This window comes from Bombyx mori, chromosome 4 (genome assembly GCF_030269925.1).
Source record: "Bombyx mori chromosome 4, ASM3026992v2".
Taxonomy (NCBI): domain Eukaryota; kingdom Metazoa; phylum Arthropoda; class Insecta; order Lepidoptera; family Bombycidae; genus Bombyx; species Bombyx mori.
Window position 1 is genome coordinate 9,263,012 of NC_085110.1, and position 20,349 is coordinate 9,283,360.

General features: G+C 35.4%; 2 protein-coding genes across 2 annotated transcripts in view; both read right to left on the reverse strand.

The window, feature by feature from the left end:
• The window catches only part of LOC101746499 (uncharacterized), a 31,042-nt gene extending 29,562 nt beyond the window's left edge, over positions 1-1,480 (reverse strand). Inside the window, exon 1 of the mRNA XM_038010655.2 lies at positions 1,184-1,480. The gene's annotated coding sequence lies outside the window, so the exon portion shown is untranslated. The remainder of the gene's footprint in view (positions 1-1,183) is intronic.
• Positions 1,481-9,305: 7,825 nt separating this feature from the next.
• LOC110386596 (uncharacterized) lies at positions 9,306-13,411 on the reverse strand. The gene is made up of 3 exons (XM_038010618.2): positions 13,192-13,411; positions 11,196-11,367; positions 9,306-10,747 (listed from the first exon to the last, which is right to left on the reverse strand). The coding sequence occupies exons 1-3, from the start codon at positions 13,405-13,407 to the stop codon at positions 10,512-10,514; spliced, it is 624 nt and encodes a 207-aa protein (XP_037866546.2). The 5' UTR covers positions 13,408-13,411; the 3' UTR covers positions 9,306-10,511.
• Between the last annotated feature and the right edge of the window lie 6,938 nt (positions 13,412-20,349).

Below are 20,349 nucleotides of genomic sequence, written 5' to 3' on the forward strand. Positions count from 1 at the left end.
CAACAGATTTATGCATTGGCTAAGACAATCAATCAGCTTATGTACAGTAGTTATGCAGATGCTATGTTTTCGTTCATTGTCTTATAATGTACAAACAAAATTTGGCTGAATTGATTTCTATTCATTGAACAGTGTTTGTACGTCTCTTGTAAAGCTTGTAAAGCGATAGTGAGGTCGGCTGGTAGCCTCGCATCGAAACGATTTCCAATGACGCCCGCCTTTTAATTTCAGACGAATACAATTAGTAGGCAGCGGCTTGGCTCTGCCCCTGGCATTGCTGAAGTCCATGGGCGACGGTAACCACTCATCATTAGGTGGGCCGTATGCTCGTCTGCCTACAAGGGCAATAAAAAAAAAATCTTTGTATCTTGTATGTTATTTATAATAATCTGTCCTGGTATCCCCTGTGGTCGTAATTAGAAATTTTATGAAACTATCATGTCTATATATGCTATGTTTTATCTATCTCAATGATAACAAACACACAGTATTAAATAACTGTAGTTTTGTTTCTTTATAAAACTATAAATGGTATATAAATTAATTTTCAATGTATTATTGCAATATATTAAGACTAGAGTGACTATTCACTGTAAAAACAACTTTGTTGTTCGTTATAACTATTTAAATTGAAACAAATTCAAAATATATACGATATGATGTATCAGTGTTAAGACAATATAAAATAAATAATATGCTATACTAAATTTTACTAAATCAATCACTAGATCAATTGCTTAAACGAAAAAATAGATTTTGTTACAATGCTTTAAAGATTGCTTTTACATTACAAATCAAATACGTTAAAAAAAGGCTCGAACTTTAAAAGTGTTACGAAGGAAGCCTTTCAGCTTTCTATAAATTAAATTCATTAAGGATTTGAAATATCTATAATATAATTAATATTTAATAATTTGAATGCTAATTCTTTGGTTTCTTGTTTATTTGTTTTTATTCTAATATTATTATATTATCATAGTTACATATAAAATAAAAAGTATTGAGTCTCGGATGAGTGAGTAGTTTTAACAGCAAAGATTGGATTGATTTTTAAACATATCTGTTGTACCAAAAGATTTTCTTTAGTGGTCTTTATTGGCATAACATTGACTGACAACAGCATTGTGAGATTGACTACGACTGGTAATAATAAACATTCCGGAGCATGTGTTGTGATACTTACATAAAGTAAACAAACGTAGTAATCACTTGAAAATTTGACAAAAATTAACAATCACACAGGTGTTTTTATTAAAATTTCATAAATGAATTTACATCAGGGTAAAACTACAATGAGAGATCGTAGGTATTAATGACATGCTTTTAATAGCGATGTCGAGTCAGCCGTAGCGGCCGAAAGGTTACATTACTCTGCAGTTTCGCGAGCTACGACCCGGCTACGAGACGCGTGTTCAGATCGACGTGAGCGCTACGAGTGTGGTCCGGGGACGAGCGAGCTACCGCGGGTAGCGCGTGGGTCGCACTGGCTCCGCTCCTCGTTCGTAGCGAATAATCTATACCCGAGAGGCGAGGAGGCTGTATTTACCGGACCGAAGGGCGGTCGGGCGAACCAGCTCCGGTGGTTCCCGCCGCCGCCCACGACACGGCTGCGTTGCACGCCTCGCTCCTTCATGTTGACACAATTTCAAATAATGCCACATAATTTAAGGTCCTTTCCCTGATTATGGGCTTGTCTCATAACTACAACATAAAGAAACTTTAACTACTAGTTGATCGAAAATCGATGTAACGTTATTTCATTATTATTTTGAAAATAGCCATGCTCTTCCACTTTTTAGTTACATTAACAGTAATAATATATTTCTCGTTAAAAATGTGGCTTAAAAGAGAATCTTCAGAAAATCGTGAAGTGAATATCCGAAGTTTTCTTCTTTGTTGTTACAATAACAATAAATAACGTTGACGTGACCAGTTTATTAGTGGTTGCATTACACTAGGTGAGCTCGACGAAGAAAATGAGATTTCGGATTTCGGACGAGACAGAGAAAATAAAATCCTTAAATGGGACATCTGGAACACACACGAAACAAACTTGTATGAAATATAAATTTGGCGCTAAGTTACTCCGGCCTGACCACAGTTATCAGAGTCGAGCTATGTTTGTTTATTGACCATATCCTTTGTGTTCGAATAGCTTTGGAGAATGATTTAATGGTCGATACTCGGAACTTTGTTTTGTGCCGTTTTTATTCATGACCGCACATCGTTCGGTTTGGTAAAAAATTTCGCCTTTAATTCTTTTATGGTATCCAGACACTGCAATGGTTCAAGTGAAAGTGATTTTTTTAGGAATAATTATTGTTCATATTTGTCAATTTAAAGATAAGATAAGTACTGATGGTAGGATTTCTTGTGAGTCCGCATTAGTAGGTACCACCACACCGCCTATTTCTGCCGTGAAGCAGTAATGCTTTTCGGTTTGAAGGGTGCGGTAGCCGTTGTAACTATACTTGAGACCTTAGAACTTATATCTCAAGGTGGGTGGCGCATTTACGTTGTAGATGTCTATGGGCTCCAGTAACCACTTTACACGAGGTGTGAGCTCATCCACCCATATAAGCAATAAAAAAAAGAAGATAAATTCTGTGTGATGTGTCTTATTCAGGGTGCAAGGGTGTGTGACGAATGAACCGTTGTAGGTCGCGCCTAGTTTTTACCTACTTCTGTTAAGTAACAATCATGACTCATATAATGCGTCTGTATATCCTGTATCACGGTCCAACTGGTTTTGAGATGTCCTATAATTTTAGCCCATGGACACAAAAGCGTGAATGCCTAAGTGAACATATATTAATACTGAGCTCTCAATTGTTTTGACAGAACGGCTGTCCTTTCCTTTAAACTAGAGCGCGTGATTGTTTGACGAAAGATATTTGCGAAAGGTTGCGCTCCTGCCTTTTTATTTAGTTATTGCTTAGATGGGTGGACGAGCTCACAGACCACCTGGAGTTAAGTGGTTACTGGAACCCACAGACATCTACAACGTAAATGCGCCACCCACCTTGAGATATAAGCTCTAAGGTCTCAGTATAGTTACAACGGTTGCCCCGCCCTTCAAACCGAAACGCATTATTACTTCACGGCTGAAATAGGCAGGTGCCTATCCGTGCGGACTCACAAGAGGTCCTGCCACCAGTAAGATCCTACCACCAGTAAATAATGCCTAGATAGAAGTTGCAATGGTAGAAATGAGTGACACATACCAAAGCCAGTGATTGTTGTATTCATTAGCCTCTTGGCTTTGTATTGCTAAATTAAAGTAAGTACTTAGAATTCTGGTAAGAGAAATAAAAAATAAAATATCTCAACCTAAATAAATAAAATTATAGACCTTTACCTTTGGCCGATAGGACATCATCTAAGTTAAGGTAATATTTTCGCAGAAAAGGACGGGAAGGTAAAAAGTAAAGTGGTGACATGAAGGGTCCGTAGCCTCTTGAGAGTACAGTTAAAGATTTTTGGGCCTCGTCAACTATTGTATAGTTCGACTTCGAATGATTTACGACCTTTTTATACAAATGATGAAACTTTATTGGATGTTGATAACTACAATCTAATGGATTTGATCTAATTGAACGCTGACTGTCTTTTTACAACTCCAAACTTTCTTATTTACTATCTTAGATGCTTTACTTTTAACTAACAGAACGAAAATAAAATAAAAGATTCACTGAATTTAAAAAATTGTGTCATTTAACTTAGTTTAGGGTAGTTTAAACTTTTTCAATCAACGAATAAATAAATAAGCGTAAACATTTAAGTACACATAAACTTTATGTTCAGTTAATGTATTGAGATGTTTCCGTCATCTCTTTTTTACTATCGTACCGCCTGGTATCGGACCTGAGCTCATCCCGACTATATAGAAAACTACTGCATTCGTCAACGGTATGTTTAAAAAAACGTTTTTTGTTATACAATTCTGTTCTGAAATAAAATTCATAATATTCTCAAACCATCATAGCCTAATAAATGAAAAATAATACTTAAAGCTGACAGTGGTTTGTGTGAGTCTTTGACATTGCCGATGTCCATGAGCGACGGTCACAACTTACCAATCTTTAAAGGGGAAAGCTTGTCTGCAATCAATTGTATTTTTTTTTTATACAGAAAACCTAAAAAAAACAACTGATTGAAACAAAAGCAGAAGTATTCCACTTGGTAAAAATGTTAACAAGAGGTATAAGTGTTTCTTTTTTAAATCTCATTTTATCTGTTCAGGAACAAGTACGTTCTTCAAATATTCTTTGAAGAAAGAGAGGTCACAGTGCTCATTCTGTGGCGAGTGTTCATTATTATGTCTTCATATACGTGGAAGGTAACCCTTGTTCGAAATTAATTCAAATATTTTTTAAATTTGGATCCAACAAAAGTAAACTAATTATATATGTTATGTTGTCCCAGTCTGAAATTATGTTAAATTTATTTACAATTCAAGACTTCGACTTTATGTCTCAAGGTGTGTGTGTCGGCAATAATGCGTATGGGCTCGGCAAGCTTAAACACCAGGTGGACTACGATATTTTTCACCCATATAAACAACTAGCGGCCTGCTCCGGCTCCGCTCGGGTCTTTAACAAAATTTTCAACGATATTTGACGTTGTTTAATTTTTTTAAATAAAAAAACACCTATTGCGGCACAACTATAATAGTTAGACATATACTGTCGCGACACTTTTTGTAAATAATAATGTGTTCTACAAAATCGTAGTACATTATTTTATTCTATCATCAATAGTTTTCACAAGGCACGCGATGTAAAGAATTTTTTAGGAATTTTTTTTACACCTTGGGTTACATTATTGGAGTTTTAGTAAGGATCCCTAATTTTTTTCAAAAAAGATTATAGCCTATGTCACTCGAGAATAGTGTAGCTTCGAAACAGTGATATAATTTATTAAATCGGTTCAGTAGTTTCGGAGCCTATTCAATACAAACAAACAAACAAATCTTTCCTCTTTATAATATTGGTATATCAGTAGATATAGATAACGATAAAAAAAATATTAAAAAAAGATTTTAAGAAACAACAGGTTCAGGTATTATGTTTTCAATAAAAAAAATTCAAAAATGCAGTATAGACATACATACAAACATACGTTTAAACAATATTTTGATATATTTTTACATACTAATTTTTATCGGCGGCTTCACTCGCGTTACTGTAGGAAAAATATATCTTTTGGGATGTACCCTCATTTTGTTTACTTGAGAACTAAATTCTAAAGTTTCATCATGATCGCTTGAGATGTGAAAGTGTTACTAAAAAACAAAATCTATTTTTATATATTTATATAATATTACCTTAATATATAGATTACTTCATTGTATTGCAAAAAATTCATATAGTATCAAAAAAATTTTGAACACAGGTAGGTGCCTTAGGATTCCTTTAAGTGTAAAGAAATACAAGTTTTACATGTTTCGACGTTTTTTCCACGTGCAATGGCGGATCCAGGGGGCGGGGTCATGGGGGTCATGACCACCCCCTGTGCTGGTTCCAGGACTGCGGTGGACCACTAATTGAATATAATGATTTTATTTATATATTTTGTTACCATACAGATTTTATGTAACTACATACCTTCACTATTTAATTAATTTAATATAATATAATAACTTTGTATAATGGCAAACGCTTGGGAACGAACGCATCTAAATTTGACTATGTGACCCCCCCCCTCCTGGCGCCAAAGCTGGATCCGCCCTTGGATAAATGTATGGATGACTTCTTATATAATGACGAATAGTTTGTCACATTTACACACGTTTTCTAAGGAATAATGTGTTCTAACATAAATGTAGTACGTGATCAACGAAATATTTAATCAAGCTGAATTGCGAGCGTCACAGTATCACACAAATCTTGCGATTTAATCTCTACAATATCTAAACCAGGTAGTATGTACTGAAACCCGGATCATTTATAGACAAGTATAGCCAGGCTTAATCCTTTCCAAGCCTACGTAATAGTGAGTTTACCGGGGAATATTGTACACTAAATTTAATTTACGCACGTTAACGCTAAAGTATTAGTGGGAATATTATATGAGATCGATAGTTCGCTGGATTTATTATATTGTTTACGAGTATTACAGAAACTAAAAAAAAATCGTAACTGTTCGCACTTCATTTTGGAAGCCCCACAGTATATAATATTCTGGCTGAAATATTTAGCTATTTAAAATACCTAACGTATTTTTCAATAGATATTTAGCTACATGTAATAATTTTAACAGAACTAAGACTCTTTACTGTAGGGTGACTATAAGCTTGCACCGGAACATCCTTTCTATTTCTGCCGGGAAGCAGTCAATTCTGTGAATAGTAGGATAGCCGTTATATCAAATTACAATTGAGATTTCGATCTCATATTTCAAGGTAATCGCGGTATTCTCGTTCTGATGTCTATGGGTTCCCATAGCCGTTTTAAACAAGATAGGCTATATGGGTACCCAACAATACATAATTTTTTGTCAAAATAATAACAAGATTAATTTAAATAAAATACAACTCTGATGAAGCGCACGCAAAAAGTCCAGGACACACACACACACACGTACATATAGGTTGTTAATAATTGTTCCCGAGCGTTTCGTCGAACTGTAATCACGATAAACGCTACGTTTGTTTTTACAGCCTTTTCAAGCATTGTAAGTTGAACATTTTGTTTGGAGGGCCGCGCGGAACATTCATTTAAAAGAGAACTTTTTATGGGTCCGTCAGAAAGGAAACAACCTTCACTAATAGGAATTCCTTCGGAGACTGTAAATGGGAAGTCGTGCGGGGCCCAGACTTATCTGCTCCGACTCATAATATTTTCTCAGGATAAGACTTTCCTTTACCGAAAAATCTACTCACCAAGTTTTAATATAGGGACGCATTTTTGTTATTGGGTTGTCATAAAAAAAAGGATCGAGGTAGGCATTATACAAAATATTATATATTGAGGATCTGCGAGCCGGCAGTGTTTACATAAGCGTAATGAAATTAGGAGAAATGCAGCTAAGAGCATTCGGTTCGTTTTTATGAACCATCTTCACGGTACGGCTTGGTACGTTTTAATTTAATTAAATCAATGTATAATACGTTCGAAACTTTGATGTTTTAGTATTTTCATCTGTTTTTACCTGTTTAATACATTTATTAAAAAAAGTTTCTTGTGAACGACTACAAAATCTTCGCGTTGCTTCGGTATGACTATCGCTGCTAAAAATATGAGAAGCAATCCACAAGTGTGTCGCGTTCCATCTGTCGTGCGTAGGTGCCATATTGTTTTTGATTATTCTGTACATACAAACGGGCCGAAGATCTACAACATATTAAGATTTTTTGTATATTACCCAATTTTACTGTACAAAGTCGTAGTTGTATTGGGTAAACGTCTTGCAAAAGCGTCGATCAAAAATCATTTTTAATTAAACACGAAAATTTAATTTGCTATAAAGTGTGAGTTACAGGCCTTAATTTTCTTTTTAAATTGCATGAGATAGTCGGGTTACGACCCACCGGTTATTAAATTGTCGTTGCCCGTGGACCATCAGAATGCCGTCCCCACTTTTGAAAGAAAAGGTGAAAGTAATATATAGTAATATATTGCGTTGAAGTATATTTAGTATATTATAGATAACACTGTAGTACCCTTCAGTGAAATACACTAAAGCTTCGTCATAGAAAATAGTGAGATGGAGGTGTCTACACGTGTGACTTGACAACTCACCTAACCAGCAGAATTTTGCTTAAAACTATTATATAACTTGTTTTAAATGATAGCTAGATTTTAATAATTGCCCCTATCTACATGATAAGTGTCTAGTAATAATAATTCATACCGCTCACTGAGAATACTCTCTGTTGTTAAATTAGAATACTTGGTAATAATAGCATTACAAGAGAAATATTTATGTACGGATTTATTTCGTGTTGCCTAATTAGTCTACAAAACTATTTTTAGTAATGTTAAAATAATCCATGTTTGTATAGGCCAATGTTGTCATGAAATGGTTCATCGGTTTATAGGTTATTCTGGTTGCTGGGCTGCACAAGATCCCAATGGAAACAGCTTTCCTATCTACCTGTAAAAGAATGAACACAGCTTTCTCGTTGAAAAATAACCTTATTTGTTGACGTCTAGTATGCTTCGGAGGAAAATAAATTTGCTTTCGTGGATATGGAGAGCTCCAGGCACTCGCCAACGACGTCTTATTGAATGCAGATCTCTCTCTGACTTCATACTTACTTATTTATTTTCCGGTTCTCAGATTGTTTGACTTCTTTGGAGTATTTTGTTGGTGTCAATCCGTTTTGATAAACGGGAACATTCGTTTTCTAAGTCGACATATAAATCGATGCACATCTTTAACTTTGCGATAAATTTGGCGAAAATTGAGGTAATATTTTTATTCAAACAAAATTTTGACCCTAAATTGAATTGAATACACGAGTTTTGTAACAGCTAGGTATTGGCAGAATATTTTGGCAAGAAGAAAAATAGTATAAATTTACATCAGGAAATAATGTTTCTTAGTTAAATTTTATTCTTTTATTTTCAAGATAAGAGTATAAGCTTTCCAGCTTCCTCGAACTAATACTTCTGCTAGTACTTCAGTTTTTTTTCAGCTAATTTTTCTACTTAACTTCTTTAACTTATTTCATCATCTTCCTTGAGCACTGGTGGTTGTTGTTGTGGTTTGAGGTGAGAGCCTTGCTAATTTCTGACGTAATGCGTTCCGATTTGAGAGGCAGAATAGCCATTTAATAACTTTCTATCTAATGCCTCAAAGCAGGCGGTAGTGTTCACATTGAGGTGTACGGTAACAGACTCAGTTAGGCCATGAGCTTGACTGTTGTTCAATACATAATCTTTACATTCTGTAGACAAACTGCATTTATTTTGAATGTACCGTTTTCTCCATTGGCGATAAAGACTATTGGTACCTTCTGTGGTTTTTGACTTTACTAATTTATCTTCATATAATATATATTTACAATAATAACGATTTACGATTACAATAAAGTTAGAATAACCTAAAATGTCAAAGCGAAGTTTCAGACTCATGAATATTCTCTGCTAAAATAAAGCGACTTTTATCAATGGCGTGTCCGTCGTTATAAAAAACAGTAGTGCTATTAAAAGATAAGGAGTGGAATAAATTACTTGAGAACACAAAGTAACGATCGATACACGTGCGAGAGGCATGATGAGAAAATAAATCACTGCTATTGACAGAATAAACTTCCATATAACAAGATAATATTTTAATGGTAATAAAACGAACCCCTGGGGGATGAGTTATTAAAATTTTAATTTATAAGAGCATCAGTGGGTGAGTCTCAGGAGTAAATTTCACATTTTTAATATCAGGAATATAACTTAAATTGTTCTGGCAGCTTATATTCAAAATGCAAATTTCTAGTAGTAAGTTGGTTCTAGTTTAATATATGCATTTTTAAATCTAGTAGCAAAGTAACAGTTGATATTTCTAGAGTCTTGTTTTCTTTGTAAATATCACGAGCTATTGGAGAACGTCAGGATATGCCGGAAAATCCTAACGTTCACCAATATCCGGCTTTCAGTGAAACTTATAGAGACAGCCTGAAATACGCATGAACTACGTACATATGTGTGTGGTATTGTGAAAAAAGGTGCTGTTTTATTATTCTTATGTTTATAACTGTATTTTCTTACATTTAACACGAAAAAATGTTGTATTGTAATATTATGGCTGCAAATACGAACCAAAGATGACTTGATGGATTTTTTATCTAATAAAAGCATAGATTTTGCACTTCTTGTTCGAGCTCGCTGTGGTTCCATCGATATTTTACTGAGTAATGTGGGAAATGGGACTTTCACGGTCCCGATCTGCCAATAAATCAATTATAGCACGCAATACCTTCCCGCAAACATATTTTACGTATACTGTATTTCTTACACTGTTTGTAACTTTGCACTGTTGGATGGAAAACATCACAGATTTTTTGTTGTGTTTTATTGTACATTTAGATATTAAAATGAAAAACTGTGTTTAATCTTATCTACGACTCGAGAAATCTTTTTAATATAATCAATTAATATTATAAAATATTTCAATAGTCAATTAAAGATTGATTGATTGAATCAATGAAATCAAACCGATCATAATGTGCAAAACTCAAACAATAAAAATAATAATGTTAAAACATATTTTATTGTGTCTTCACCGGTACTAGTAAGTCCAACCTTTTCAGTGAACAGCATTACAGATGATTGGTCATTGTTTATTTCAATAAAGATAATGAAAAGGCCAGATAGATTAACATCGTTTTAAGAATTTTGTTTGTTTTGAAATTTTGTTGTCGAAATTTTCCATTTTAGAAAGAAATCAGAGTTACGTTATTTAATGATTTACTTGTAAAACGTTGTAAAGTCGCTGGAGGCTTGTTGTTTTGTAAACATTTTTTTTTTCAAGTTGTTATGGTTTTCGGACTAAAATTGTTTCTTATAAATTTAAAATTCATCGTCAATTTGCCTTTTCTGCAAAAAAAGATAAGATCTTCCATCTGGCCCTTTGTACCCGATTTTGTCAGCAGCTTCTTTGCAACTTTTTTCTGTGGTTGGAATGCTATCGGTTCTTGCCAGAGCGTACGCAGTTAGGTCTTCACAACACATCATTCCCATAAATTGATTTACTAACTTTATTCGTATATCGGCGAATTTTACTAATGGCACTGGTTGTGGTCTTGCTATAAATAAAAATAACATGTTTATAAATATGTAATTTAACGAACTATTATATCTACTTGCGATTTTTAACAATTCTAAATACGCTATTTTTATAAATCATATGACCATATACTATGATGAAATTTACATTATTAAAAATCATTAGACTTATACAAGCATGACATATTAACTTAAACATAGACATTCGATTTTAATGAAATCAATTTTAGTAAGATTAATGTCGTTTTTTATATTATTATTTTATCGATATAGGTAAAATACAGAAGAAGTCGACGGCGCGCTCTTAAGAAATGAAACGACAAAAGTCATTAGGAACGAAATGCGAAAAAAAACTTGGTGAAAACGCGACCTGTTTAGTGTCATTATGAGTCAAGACGGGCGGGAAAGTTACGGGCGGAAATGGCGGAGAGGGGGCAAGTGCGCGGGTACAGAACAATATTGGAATACCTTTATGACGCTGTTCTTGCTTGACGAGTGCTCGAAATGCTCCCGGTGTTGTCGCATGCAGCAGGAGAACCTCAACGCCCGGTCGTGGGGTCATGAACATCGTCGCTTTTTGCCATTCCACCTCAAGATGTGGCTCGATTGCTTCTATTACTTCCTTAAACTTTGCTAACCTCTAAAATATTATTTAATTATTATCAGCTAGCCGACCCACGTAAATTCGTCTACATCACACAGGAGAAAGAAAGAGAGAGTAAGAGAGGGCGCAGACATCTCTAATACAATCCTAAAGGAGCTGAAACTTTCTTTGTTTTATCCACGAACCTCGTCATGAGAACTATTGAACAAATTTTGGTAGGTACACTGCATATTCAAAATACGGGAACGAAAACAGAAAAAAACATTATTTGTATGTAATTGATAAAGGTAAGGTAAAAAATGATTTATTGGTTCATTTAAAGATTTCTTTCGATTTTTTAACTATCCACGTTAAAAGTTAAGATAGGTTATCTTCGGTACATCACGCTACGATCAGTAAGAATTGAACTTTATTTATTTATTTTTTATTGCTTAGGTGGGTGGGCGAGTTCACGGCCCACCTGGTCTTAAGTGGTTACCGGAGCCCGTAGACATCTACGACGTAAATGCCGCCACCTACCTCGAGACATAAGTTCTAAGTCTGTTTTAACAGTACAACGGCTGGTAGAAATAGGCAGGGTGGACTCAAGATGTCCTGCGACCAGTAATCACGCAAATTATAATTTTTCGGGTTTGATTTTTATTACACGATGTTATTCCTTCACCGTGGAAGTCAATCGTGAACATTTGTTAAGTATGTATTTCATTAGAAAAATTGGTACCTGCCTGCGGGATTCGATCACCGATGCATCGCTTGATACGATTGCACCGGGCGTCTTATTCTTTAGGCCACGACGACTTCTACTATAGCAAATAACCTCACAGGAATAGGAATAATGAAGGAAAGCTGCGTAACACTAATGGGGTCTTTTAAAAATAAAATGTAGGCATATTAAAATATTATGTACGTTATTTATGTAACGTAAGATAAATAGTATTTTAAAGTACTTCGGCGTACATGATATTTTTCGTTTTATTTTCATGCCATAGAAGAACATACTGGTCTTTCCGCAAGCTAATTCTGATGCATGACATACAGGTGTACGGGTGAAAAGCAGATTTAACGTAAATCGACTTCTACGTGCTTAAATTTTAGTTCCGGGGATTTATTAATTGTCACGGCAAACGATATCTTTTTTTTATTGCCCTTGTAGACGAGCATATGGCCCACCTGATGGTGAGTGGTTACCGTCGCCCATGGACTTCAGCAATGCCGTGGCAAAGCCAAGCCGCTGCCTACTAATTTTATTCGTCTGAAATTAAAAGGCGGGCATCATTGGAAATCTTTTTTCTTTTTGTTGCTATTTCGATGCGAGGCTTCCTCACTACCGCGCCCTTCATCCCGCCCATGACATGATATACACGCGCGATGCTTCATCACTATTTAGTTGCGGAGATATTTTAAAACTGTTATTTCTCCTAAAATCTTTATTGAAAACAAATGATGTGTTGACAATTTTATTCAAAACTAGCTGACCCGGCAGACTTCGTAGTGCCTCAATCGATAAATAAAAGACCTAAGCTTTTGTATAAAATAAACTTAAAAAAAACAAAAGGAATCCGTCCGACGGGGGACACATCAAAGGAAAAACAAAATTGTTATTTTTTTCCGAGCATTTTCATATTTATCTAACCTTTTAAACCTTCTCTGGACTTCCACGAATAATTCAAGACCATAATTAGCCAAATCGGTCCAGCCGCTCTCGAGTTTTAGCGAGACTAACGAACAGCAATTCATTTATATATATATAGATTAAATTAAATACTGATGATGAATAACAAATTAACAAAATCGATGATGATCTGAGTTTTAAATTCAAATCAAGTTTAGTGTGTTACGGTTCACCTAATGACTACTCACCTTTTTTGCGGGCAACGAAAACACAATTGGATTGATCTCCGTTGTGTTTGCCCAAAAGTAGAATATTTTCCACATTGAATCGATAATCGCGTATGGATCGAACCGAGCTCCGCGTTCGAATTCTTCGCAGGTGGTGATGTTGTGCGAGGTGCCGCCGGTGAGCGCGTGACTTGGTCCCGACACGACGTACAACAAAATAATTTCAAATATCAACATCCAGGTAAACATTCTGTTGTTGTTCACTGAGTAATTTAACTGTTGTTCACTTATATTTCAGTATATATGCAGATGTGGCTCATAGAGTTAGTAATTTAGTAGACGAGACGTTAAAATTTTTTTTTATTGGTTAGTTGGGTGGACGAGCTCACAGCCCACCTGGTGTTAAGTGGCTACTGGAGCCCATAGACATCTACAACGTAAATGCGCCATCCACCGTGAGATATGAGTTCTAAGTATTAATATTAGTATTATAGAGAATATAATTACAAAGGCTGCCCCACCCTTAAAACCAAAACGCATTACTGCTTCACGGGACTCACAAGCGGTCCTACCACCAGTAATTAAATAAATTATAATTTTGCGGGTTTAATTTTTATTACACGATGTTATTCCTTCACCGTGGAAGTCCATCGTGATAATTTGTAGAATACGTATTTCATTACAAAAATTGGTACCCGCCTGCGGGATTCGAACACCGTTGTATCGCTAGATACGAATACACCGGACGTCTTATCCTTTAGCCCACGATGACAAAATTACAATAAAAGAACACTGAGCCACTTTATGATTTGCGGCCACAATTGTGGGTTTTTTTGAAACATAAATGTAGACAAAAAAACAAAAACATTAAAAACAATGATTATGATTACAGACAAAGAATCATATCAAAGGCGCCGTCGGGCGTGTACAGAACAAATATAACTTTCACAATGCCCGAAAGGAAAAAAATATGTTGAAAGTAAAGTTTTTGGTGAACGTTTATACTCGTGAAAAAAAGGTTTAGTAAATATTACATGTTAGAGATCAAAATACTTTTGCTATTTGTTTTGCATTTATAATTTGCAATCTAAATAGGTGGAACATTTAAACGTCCATAAAAGCGCTTGTTCTTATCACTTTGTATATTCAGGGAAGGCGTTTTGTTCGCATGGGAAAAATCAGCTAAGAGTGTATCGTCCCAAGCCTAGCGAAAAAGGGGAAAGTGTCTGAGCTTGAAAAGTGGTCTTTGAAGTGAAACGGATCCCTGCTGAAAAATAGCCAGGTGTTCCCTTCCTGTGCCACTTTAAAGGGAATTTTATTAGGAGCCTCCATTCCTTTTAATGGTGGTAGGACCTCTTGTGAGTCCACGCGGATAGGTACCACCACCCTACCTATTTCTGTCGTGAAGCAGTAATGCGTTTCGGTTTGAAGGGTAGGGCAGCCGTTGTAACTATACTTGAGATCTTAGAACTTATACCTCAAAATGGGTGGTGCATTTACGTTGTAGATGTCTATGGGCTCCAGTAACCACTTAACACCAGGTAGGCTGTGAGCTCGTCCACCCATCTAAGCAATAAAAAAATATATTTAAAGACCAACGACGACCAGAATCCCAAATTTTACCTCCATTTATGGCACACAGAGGATACCAGAAAGAGCTCTGCATCTGGTTTTAATTAAAACGGCATGCGGAGCGGGTCACACAGCACTTTCCAGGGTGAGGGTTAAATACCTTGCTTCGGTAAGCCTTGGCTTTATGAATATAAATACCACCGCCAATTTAGTTTTGATATCGGCATAGGTTGCTAGGTAGAGATATACTCCTGCAGATTTCTTCTTATTCTCTTGGTCATAACTAACAATTATTATCGTTGCCTAACTTTAGATCGATATTCAGTTTTTTATTACTGTAAATGGGAAGACGAATGGCTCATCTGGTTTTAAAATGGGTACTGAAGCCTTTGGAAATAACGAATAAAGTTTAAATTGCAATCTATTATAATCTAGAAATTGCAATCCTAATTATTCAACTCTTCAAACCGGACTTCCTGACTCCTTCGCGGTATAAGCAAGTATAATGGTGATATCTGCTCATGATTCGATACACTAATATTTATATTCAATATAGACGGTGTATTAGAATAATTATTATTCAGCATCAGAAACTAAAAGTCATTGATCAGAAAAATCAAACCGATTAAACACTAAATATTTTTTGTGTACCAATTATCTACGTCTACTTTGATTTTATTCATTGATCAACGTCTTATTGTTTACTTTCAATGTTAGTAGTATAAACAGACAAACGTTTTAAATTACATCTTGTTATTTAAATAAGATGCTTATTTACGTTCTATACCCGTTTAGGAAATTATAAATAAAATAGTGTGGTTTCAGTGTAAAAAGCAAGTTTATCGACCGCTTATAAGACCGTGAGCACTGGTGACCTCATACTGTTCATAAAATTTATAACACCATTAGATATACCATTAGATGCACCAAGTATTGTGAATGGTGCAGGCCACATATAACTTTGCTGGTCATAACCATAATACCGATTTTTCCAAACAAAACCGGAATAGTTTTTCTGTAGTACAAGTATTTAGTCATTTAAATTTAAAAGTTAGTATACTAAAATACTTGCACATTGTGTGAGGGAATTAATGATCACCACGATGTAAGTTAAAAACCTGATCAAAGACCTATGACCTCACAAGGCTCCCCGTTCGTGAGAACTACTTAAAGATATGGCTCAGGAGAGAGATCGATCTATAGTTCTTCAAAAGGGTTTTGGCCCCTTTTTTGAAAAAGAGGACAATAATACTGTTGTTCCACGCACACGGAGTTCTCCCGCGGTGAATGATTGAAGGTTGCGTAATTGAAGACCTATTGCATCTCTATTAGTAGACGTGTTTCCTGTAATCCTGCTTTCGGTAGCTCACTTGCTATACCGCCATCTGCGGGGGCTTTTCCATTCTCTGGTTGCCTCAGAGCCAATCAATTTTGTCCACGGTGACGTCCACCAGCATAAAATCAATCTTATTCTTTGTCATAGAGTTTGGGTTTGGCCATGTTCATTTTCATTGGGGCTGCTCTTAAATAAAATTGTTCATTAAGAATAGCCCCTCCCGCATTGGAAATTTAACGAGCATTTACCCCTATCGTTTCTGCTTCTGAATCCGTGTGCTCATCGATTCGCCACGTCTGCACTTCCACTTTAGCATTAAAGTCTCCCATAACGACACTAAAGTGAGCATTGATAGTATTATGAAGAGCTTTAGTAATATCTTAATACATAAATTCTACCTCTTCATCCGAATATACTGAGGTTAGTGCGTAGATCTGAATGACCGTCGAACTTTAGCGCCCAGAAATCCTAATGGTCAAGTGCATAACCCTGCTCGACACACTGGAGATTTCATCGACATAATCAGCCATGACTCTATTAATGAGGAAAAAAAACTGGAAATTCGATGTGAATTCTCACTTTCATTATCATCTTCACTTTTGATTTTATAGATTTTATTCTTATTTTTGATTATTTATGTCATAATATACAATAATCTCAGCCACGTTTCTAAATAGTGAATATCTATTTGCAAAATACATCCATTCTTCCAATCCACTTTACTGGAGGTAGGACGTTTTGTGAGTCCGTACGGGTAGGTACCACAACTCTGCCTATTTCTGCCGTGAAACAATAATGCGTTTCGGATTGAACGGAGGGGCAGCCGTTGCACCGTAAAAACTGAAATCTTAGAACTCATGTCTCGATGTAGGAGGCGGCATTTACAGTGTAGATGTCTATGGGCTCCAGTCACCACTCAGTACCAAGGGGGCCATGAACTTGTCCACCCATATAAGCAATAAAAAAAAACTTGTGCCACGTTGATATAATTTAACAAAATCTTCCCCGTAGTGCCAACAACAGCTGTATATATTTAAAAATTAATTAATCAACCTGAAGATTGTCGCACACACAGGCTTCAAATATTGATTTTATAAATTATATTGAACTTATGCACGATATCATGTTAAGCATTCGTTTTCCTTGAGTGACATCTTTTGGACGTGGTTGTGATCATGGATTCTCGCAATTGACTCAATCACATTTTCTACTAACTAAAATGCATCTTCTAGTGTTTAAAATTGATGTTTCTTATTGCAAACGAGCGGTTATAAGTTTTTTAGGTAACGATGTTTTTTTTTACATAGATCAGTGAACGAGATCACGGTCCACCTGATCTTAAGTGGTACTGGTGGTAGGACCACTTGTGAGTCCGCGCGGATAGGTACCACCGCCCTGCCTATTTCTGCCGTGAAGCAGTAATGCGTTTCGGTTTGGAGGGTGGGGCAGTCGTTGTAACTATACTGAGACTTTAGAACTTGTATCTCATGGTGGGTGGCGCGTCTACGTTGTAGATGTCTATGGGCTCCAGTAACCACTTAACACCAGGTAGGCCACAGCCCACAAGATCGTCCACCCATCTAAGCAATAAAAAAAAAAATAAAAAAAAAGCCGCCACCCATCTTGAGACATGAGTTGTAAGGTCTCACTTTTAACAGTACAGTATTTTGCTTATAATTGTGAAAATACCTTGAAGGACAATTTATACGTTGATGAATTACCTGTCACAGTTATGTGTAATAAATAAATTAAAACTTTTTTTTTATAAAAATAACTACGTTGCTGTAGTCATTAAAATTATTGAATATAGCATGTAATACGTGATACGTAGACATTTTATGCTACATCTTTCATGACATATTTCGTAATTACACATTGGGTACGGCGACATGGCTGCTGCAAGTATCACTATAGAACAGTCTACATATTATTACCACCTGCAGCAAGCGTAGAGCCTTGGGAATACCTCGATACGTATCCCTGACCCCCAGTGCAAATTATATATTCCCCTTTAAACAGAAAACTCCCTGATTTCAACATTTCGCTGCAGATTTTTTGCTACTCCCCCAATATTCAATCTCGCTATTCAAACAAAGAATTTGAAATATATTTTAAAGTAGAAAATTCTGATTACTTACTACAGATTTCCATTAGTATCTGCCTACGTAAGAATTATATAATATCTGCATCAATTATTTTTACAGTCTATTTCGTAGTATTTACGTAGGTATCTGTCGACTAATTAGTTTCGCCTTTTGGAATAATCTTATGATCGACATTAATAAGTAATTCCTGTTACTAAAAATCATATTTATTCTGAAGTCGTCGTGGCCTAAAAGATAAGACGTCCGGTGCATTCGTGTTGAAGCGATGCACCGGTGTTCGAATCCCGCAGGCGGGTACCAATTTTTTTTTATTGCTTAGATGTGTGGACGAGCTCAATGAAAAAAAAAAAGTCATTTTGATGCGCATATTAAAATAACATATGATTTATAGAATAGAAGAATCCCGTTTTTGTTAAAAAATAATTGTGTATTTTTGAACTGCAAATGAATTACATTCCATGAGTACATCACACATGGTAGACAAATAATATTAATTTATATCGGTTTCCACGACGACGCTATCTGACGTTATCGTAAGTGTTCGTTAAATTTATTTAACAAAGTGGACGTTAGGCCAGATATCAGCATTGTTGCTAGCTACTTATTGTCTAGTAAACAATGAAAGTTATACTTTCAACTGTCAACTTAAGATAACACAATTGTGTTTTAATTCAATTTGACTACGTTATAATCATGTTGAACAGTTTCGGGCGAGCAACTTGTTCCGCTCGTGAATGAGTTCATGTTCATGTCGTATCAGTTGCTATAGGTAACTAACCAGGCGGCAGATAGACATAATTGACTTGCATGAGACAGCTATTGTGATTCGGAAAACGAATTCAATATTGTTCATGTAATGAAATAAGATTTGCCCGATTCATTGTGTCAAATTGAATTTGATTTGTGTCACTTGTGTCAAAATGAATGTTTTGAATATTTTTAATTATGTAGTTGATCAGTTTCTGTTCTGCATAAAACCAAAAATTTCGATACAAATTATGGAAAGATAGTCGTTAAAATTTCTAGATTTGGAAGGTTTATTTTTCTTTCAAGTAATAATATGAATTACATTTAAAAAAAAACAAACAAGCGCTTTGGTATTTAAAAACTCGTTTTCCGTTTGACTAGTCATTTCAGTATCAATATAGATATTAGGTATATGTATACATTAAATTAACAGAACTAAAAGTTTTTTTTTATTTCCCTTGTAGGCAGACGAGCATACGGCCCACCTGATGGTGAGTGGTTACCGTCGCCCATGGACTTCAGCAATGCCGGGGGCAGAGCCAAGTCGCTGCCTACCGCTTAATACTCTCCACAAGCCTCGTTTGAAGAAGGACATGTCATACTCAGAAATTAAATAGATTTAATCCAAAGTTGCAAAATAATTGCACAATTTAAAAGTACCTATTTAGAAATCTGGAACGAAAAAAAACGTGAATAGAAATTTAAATGTTTCAAATATTTTATAATAGAAGAACGAACAACGCTCGAATAAAAAGTGCTTTATTACATGTCCGTATGGTTTATAAAACCACCATTTGTAACGGCAACAATAAAAATTAGGTTAATTTTCATCTTGTATATTGCATAGACGAGTAGAGCGGGGTGGAGTTATGGAAACTTGCCAAGGAATATCGTTATTACTACAATACATATCAATGTATGTATGTTTTGATTTTCGAAATGGGTCTATATCTACGATGCTGACGTCCGGTGAATGACCGATAACAGTTCAACAGTTGCATGTCTACTAGTATTATTACTTAAAATGAATTTTATTTTCTAAAATTGTTACTTGCAAAAATTAACGATGCATTGTTGGTTTCATTATTATGCTTATGTGGTAAGTTTGCATTCAAATAAGACAAACCGATAACAATCGATTAATGTTGTCTAGTTATTTGTTCAATTAGGTATAATCTATTGATAAGAAGAACTATTTTATAACAGATTTCCTAAAAAAATTTTAGATCTCGACTCATCACTCAATCCTATCGTATGTATCGTAAGCGTGTAAGCTTCGAATACGGATAAGACCAACTTCTTACGACCCTAAAAACCGAACGAATAAACGTGAACATTGAGTAATGTCACAAAAGGGAGATTGGTGATGTACAATTGGCCAACTACCGATCACACTCTTCGGTCAACCGATACTCTGAG